This window comes from Gracilinanus agilis, chromosome 5 (assembly GCF_016433145.1).
Source record: "Gracilinanus agilis isolate LMUSP501 chromosome 5, AgileGrace, whole genome shotgun sequence".
In the NCBI taxonomy this organism is placed as follows: domain Eukaryota; kingdom Metazoa; phylum Chordata; class Mammalia; order Didelphimorphia; family Didelphidae; genus Gracilinanus; species Gracilinanus agilis.
The window spans coordinates 289784906-289791188 of record NC_058134.1 but is presented as its reverse complement, the minus strand read 5'-3'; the positions used below and the strand labels follow the sequence as shown (position 1 = coordinate 289791188).

At 53.8% G+C, this 6283-nt stretch overlaps 1 protein-coding gene across 2 annotated transcripts in view; it reads left to right on the top strand.

Annotated features, from left to right (window-relative positions):
- Window positions 1-4312, top strand: part of ATG101 (autophagy related 101) — a 12287-nt gene extending 7975 nt beyond the window's left edge. For both annotated transcript variants that reach the window (XM_044678254.1, XM_044678255.1), the window contains exon 3: window positions 3491-4312. In XM_044678254.1, coding sequence (XP_044534189.1) covers window positions 3491-3895 — 405 coding nt within the window. In that variant the 3' untranslated portion in view covers window positions 3896-4312. The remainder of the gene's footprint in view (window positions 1-3490) is intronic.
- The last annotated feature ends 1971 nt before the right edge of the window (window positions 4313-6283 follow it).

Sequence of the window (6283 nt, the reverse complement as noted above, 5' to 3'; positions counted from 1 at the left end):
CCCTTTCTCCCCATTAAAACTCATGTCTAGGAAAGGAGGACCCAGGATGAAGTTCTTCATTTTGAAGATGGGGGTTATGTCACAGTGTGTCAGGGTTGGAGCCACAGTGAGAAAGGGCCTAAGGCCATTGACTTGGCTGCTTACTTCAGTTCCTAGACCTCAGCCTCTCTGCATTGCCCCTGTGGCTTCTTCTCCATCGGTCTTGGATGATGTGGCTCAGTGACCCTGGCCACCTGCCTCCTTCTCTGGGTAACACATTGAACACTCACTCCCCTTTTCCTCCTGTTACATGCCAGGAGAGCGAGTTTCATAAGGGAAAAAACAGTTAGCAGGCATCCCCAGGATGAAAGGCCATTTAGAAGAATGCTGCTCGGGGAGGCTGGGTGCTGGGAGAACTCTCCCACAGAAACCCTCAGATTTAGAGAACACTTCGGTTTGTGTGGTGCTTTCCTCACAGCAGCCCAGTCCAAGGGCTCTCATCTTCCTTTTCCAGATGAGGAAGCCCAAGTTCAGGGATGGGAATCGGCTGGCCTGTGGTTGTGTGGTCAGAGGGTCAGGGCCAGAATCCATGTGGTCTGACTCTTAAGTCCTCTCTGTTGGGCTATGCTGGCAGGCCTCGGCCTTCCCTAGCTTCCCTTGGCCAGGGCTCTTCCCCCTGACCTCAGACATCCTCACCCTAAAGCCTCCAGATGTGAGATTTGCTCATCTGGGCATTTGGGGATTTATTGTCATAAGGTCCAGTAATAGGATTTATTTTATTTTATTTTTAAAACCTCACCTTCCATTTTTGAACCAGTACTAAGTATTGGTTCTAAGGCAGAAGGATGGTAAGGGCTAGGCAATGGGGGTTAAGTGACTTGCCCACATCACACAGCTAGGAAGTGTCTGAGGCCAGATTTGAACTTAGGATCTTCCATCTCTAGACCTAACTCTCAATCCACTGAGCCACCTAACTGGCCCAAGTGATACCTCCCCTCCCCCGAAATAGGATTTAGAGCTAGAAGGGACTTTGAAGATCATTTAATCATCTAGCAGGTGAAAAAACTGAGTCTTAAGGTCAGAGAACAAATAAATAGCCAAGGTAGGATTTTTTTTAACCCTTAGCTTTTTTTTTTTTTTTTAAACCCTTACCTTCTGTCTTGGAACCAATACTGTGTATTGGTTCCAAGGCAGAAGAGTGGTAAGGGTAGGCAATGGGGGTTAAGTGACTTGTTCAGGGTCACAGAGCTAGAAAGTGTCTGAGGTCAGATTTGAACCCAGGACTTCCCATCTCTGGGCCTGACTCTCAATCCACTGAGCCCCCAGCTCCCCCCACCTTTTTTCTTAGTATCATTTGTAAGACTAAAAGAGTGGCAAGGGCCAGGCAGTTGGCCTTAAATGATTTGTCCAGGGTCACACAGCTAGGAAATATCTGAGGCCAAATTTGAACCCAGGTCCTCCTGACTGCAGGCTTGGTGCTCTATCCACTGTGCTAACTAGCTGCCCCTCCAATTTGGGATTTAAAGCCAAGTCCTTTAACTCCAATCCAGAACTTTCCACACTATAACCATTGATAGTGCCAGAGTTGTACCCAGCCTGTCAAGCAGTAGCCCTTCTGCTGGCTGACAAGCTCTGCTATGGCATCATTACGAAGAACCTACTTCTTCCTCCTTAGGAGAAGAGAAAAGGCACCTCCTGAAGGATATTACAGGTGGGCCACCACTTGGGGAAGGGTGGCAGCTTGAGAATAATTCAGTTAGAAATTGAGTGTCTCTCCCCCCCCCCCCCCCCCAGAGAGTTCCTAAGACATTCCCCTTCTTGGGGTCATATCTGCTCAGCTGCTCTGTAGTAGTCCTGATAGGATTAGATATTAAACGTTCTCCTTAGAGACAGGCAGGACAAGGTTGAAGTGCATGCTGCAGTGGGAGTCTGTGTCTAATTTTATTCCCAAGGGTCCCTGCCTGGAGCCCATTGGGATGTGCTCCCACAAACCAAATGGACCATACCTGGGTAGCCCAGGTCATAAAAGTGACCATGAACTTAGGCCACAGCTATACCTGCTCCCCCTGTAAAGGCAGATCCCTTAATTTTTAAAATTATTATTATTATTATTATTTGAAATTTGAAAATTTAGTTTTAATTGTTTATTTGTTGGTTCCAAGGCAGATCTGTAAGGCTAGGCAATTGGAGTTAAGTGACTTGCTCAGGGTCACACAGCTAGGAAGGCTCTGAGGCCAGATTGGAACCCAGGTCCTCCTAACACCAGAACTGGCTTTCTGTCTACTCAAATGACTAAGAAACTATTGAAGTTTCCCCTACAAAGAGACAGGGAGCACTGTCCACTCCATTTCTACTATAAACATCTGGGTGATGTTATAGGGGGCCTGATGAATTCACAATGGTAGCCCTCTATTGAGGCATTTAAATCTATTCCCTGAAATTTGATTGAGGATTTGGGACAGATTTGGGACCTCCTTGGTCAGTAAGTGACTCACTCAAGAATGTGGCCATCCCAGCAAAGGAGCCCAGGATGGGGGCCACCCAGACACCATAGTGCTGTGTCAGAGAAATTCCTAGAGCAGATGGGCCCAGATGGCTTCCCTTCCGGGTGGAGAAAAGGAGGTGGAGCCAGGGATGGAGCCTTTAGCATTGCGCCTTCCTTCACTTGGGGCCTTGGTAAAATACCTTTTTGGAATAGTGGGTTTGGGATCTCCACTTTGCTAATCAACAATGGCCACCTCAGGCCAATCACATACTCTCTTAGCTGAAGGTTCATCCGTAAATCCAGTGACTGTCCCAACAACCTAGGCTAAGAGCTTAAAATTTATCTTATATCCAAAGAAGAAGTGACTGAGTGCTCTTGGAGGGAAAGATAAGAAGGACTTAGAGGACTCTCAAGTCAGCCTGGGTTGCTAAGGAGGCTGAAGAATTGAGAAGGGGGAAGCTGGGTGGCTCAGTAGATTGAGAGTCAGGCCTAGAAATGGGAGGTCCCTGGTTCAAATCTAGCCTCAGACACTTCCCTGCTGTGTGACCCTGGGCAAGTCATTTTAACCCCTATAGCCCTTACTGCTCTTCTGCCTGGGAACCAATACTATGGATTCTAAGACTCAGGAGCCCTTCAATTCTAAGACAGAAAGAAAGGGTTTAAAAAGAAAGAATTGAGGAGAGGACAGACTAGAGAAAGTGAGAGTGGGCTGAGGCTTAGCATTCAGTCTGGTATAATTCCCAGCCTAGGTCTGAGTTTCCTCCTCTCTAAAATGAAAGGGTTGGACTAAACAGCCTTTGGAAATCACTTCTGACTGATGTTCTAGGGTTCTGAGACAGCATTGGGGGGTCTGGACACTTTCTCCCACACATCCCCAAAGCTGGATGGGGAGTGGGGCATCTGCTTAGCCCCTCTCTGGGCTGCATCCCTTCCCCTTCCCAAGAGCCAGCCCAGGCTGCAGAGGGCTGTCCTTAGGGCAAGGGGGAGGCAGCCTTTTAGCCTTCATCTCTTTAACTCTGCCCCCAGGATGCCCTTCGAAACTCTGGAGGCGACGGCCTAGGGCAGATGTCCTTGGAGTTCTACCAGAAGAAGAAGTCCCGGTGGCCCTTCTCTGACGAGTGCATCCCGTGGGAGGTGTGGACGGTCAAGGTCCACGTGGTGGCCTTGGCCACGGAGCAGGAGCGGCAGATCTGCCGAGAGAAGGTAGGGGAGAAGCTGTGCGAGAAGGTGATCAACATCGTGGAGGTGATGAACCGGCACGAGTACCTGCCCAAGATGCCCACGCAGTCAGAGGTGGACAACGTCTTTGACACGGGCCTTCGAGACGTGCAGCCCTACCTCTACAAGATCTCCTTCCAGATCACGGACGCCCTGGGCACCTCAGTCACCACCACCATGCGGAGGCTCATCAAGGACACGCTGGCCCTTTAGTGTCCAGGCGCCAGGCCCAGGGAGATGGCCTTGGTGGGGGGCAGCTGGCTCCTTTCTCTCCTTGGGGACTTAGTGGGCAAGGTGCATGTGGAGGGGGGGGCGCCTGCTCTAGGTTCCCAAGGGAGGGGGGTATCTGGAGGGGCTGCGACACAAGCCAGGGGGCCAGGCTTCCTGGAATAACCTGTTATCCTCGGGCCCTTCTTCCTCCTTCAACGGATCTCTTGAACTGAATCTCCCCTTCCCTTCCCACCCCTCACCTTTTATTTTGCTGACAACAAAGGCTCCCTCCCAAACTGCTGAAGATGGGTTCCTCCTCAGGCCCTTTCTTAGGACACTGTTACTTTCCCTTCAGAGTTCCTTCCCCCTGCCTGATCTGTACAGAAAACACTAAGTAGTGAATAAAAGTTGGAAATGCGAGTTTTGGGGTGACTCACTCCCCCTCAGCCCTGTGTCCTGTCCTGAGACGTGTGTCTTAAGTGTTCTGCACCAGGTAGAGACTTTGGCCAAGCTCCTGTCCTGGAGCTTTCTAGCCCTTTCTCCATTCTGCCCCAGGACTAGCCTGGCCTCTGCTCGGGGAAGTGGGAAGAGCTGGGAGTGTGTGTGCCTCAGGCTTGGGGGAGTCTTTCCTTGCGCTTTCCTGATGCCTGCTCAGCTCTGCCACCGGAGCAGCCTGATGGGAGAGGAGAGAGTGGGCCTCTTTCTCCCGGGTTTGAGCTGCCAAGCTCTGCTGCCCGATTTCCAGCACACTGGATCGCCTTGATGCTGCCTGCTCCTCCCTGGCTCCCCGCAGTGTGCACCTGTTCCCCGGGACATGCTGAGTGGGACAAGATGACCCAGTGATGCCTTTCCACTTCTAAGTCTGGAGTCCACCAGGGATGATGATGACATTGTCCCTGGAGAGAGACAGAGACAGAGAGATGGAGAAAGGGACAGACAGAGAGAGGGAGACAAAGACACAGACTCAGAGTATAAGAGGGAGAGAGGCAAGACTGACAGAGAGAAAGGAAGAGATAGAGCTATAGCTAGAGAGAGACAGAGAGGGAGGAAGAGATATAGCCAGAGAGGGAGGGAGAAATAAAGGCACACAGAGACAGAGGGAGGGACAGAGACAGACAGGAAGAGACAGAAAGATGGAGACAGGGAGAAAGAGACACAAGTACAGACCGAGGACACTTAGCACCAGCCCTTCCTGACAAAGCCAACCTGGAGGCCCGCAGGCCCTCATCCCGCTGGCAGCCCAACAGGCACTCCCGGAAAGGCCCATGTTGCCTTCCCGCCCCTTTGTCATGTGCCTCTGGTGGCTGGGCCACTAACAGCGGCTCCCAGGTGTTCCCAGTGGAGGGTGATGGGCTGCCTCCCCTTTTCAGCCTCTGCTTGGGGTCGTCACTTCCCCATCACTTTTCTGTCCCCAGGAGGAAGCCGATCCCAGCTTCCCGTCCCAGCGACGGTCTCCCGGCCAAGGTTAGGCTTTAGTGAGCGCCCCTCCCCTCTGCCCCCCGAAAGCTGCGGTGGTCAGTTTGGAAGGAGGCCCGTGAAGTGTGCTGGGAGGGCTTGGAGTGGCCCCAGCCACGTTGTCTTGGGGGCTCTTCCATGGAGTTGACTACTGTGGGGCTCTCGTCGCAGCCCAGGGGAGGCGGAGCTTTGGGGCTAGTTGTAGGATTTGCTCGGGGCTCCCGGACTCCTGGGGCCGGACGGGACCGCGGAGGAATGATTTCTTTCCGTCCCGGAATGGAAGTCCTTGGAGTGGACAGCAGAGGGCCGGGAGCCGGCCCGGGGAGCTGAATGGTTCCGCCCTCCTCCTCTCGCCCCTCCCCAGCCGCGGTGGGCAGTTCACGAACACATCTGGCTGGCTTTGCACATCTGCCAGCCGCAGAGGATGAATGGTTCGGATCCCGGGAGAGTTGCCCTGGGCGCCTGCTGTAATGTATCGGGGCTGGAGCCCGGGCCTGGAGGCCTCCCCGGGGCGCGGGTGCTGCAGGCTGCGGTGCTGGGAGTTCTCTCCTTGCTCGTGCTGTGTGGGGTTCTCTTTCTGGGTGGGAGCCTCCTCCTCCGGGCTGAGGGCCTGGCCGGGCTCTTGACCCGGGATCGGCGCCCGTCCCGGGAGGACGACTGGGAGTGCGACGGCAGCGCCCATGACTCCTAGAGCGCCGGCGGCCGCTGCCTGACCCGGGGAGCTCCGGCCAAACTGCCCACCGGTGGCGACTGTGGGGGGCCCTGGGCCCTGCCGCCCTGGGGTCCGCAGAGACCTTCCCTCCGTCTTTCCCCATAGCCCTGACTCTTGGCCGTTGGGGCAGGACCCAGCTTGAGCTGGAGACCCTCCGCCGAGACCCGAGGATCTCGAACTACGACGTGGGCGCCGGTCCTCCCAGCCCACCCGGGTCGGAGAGA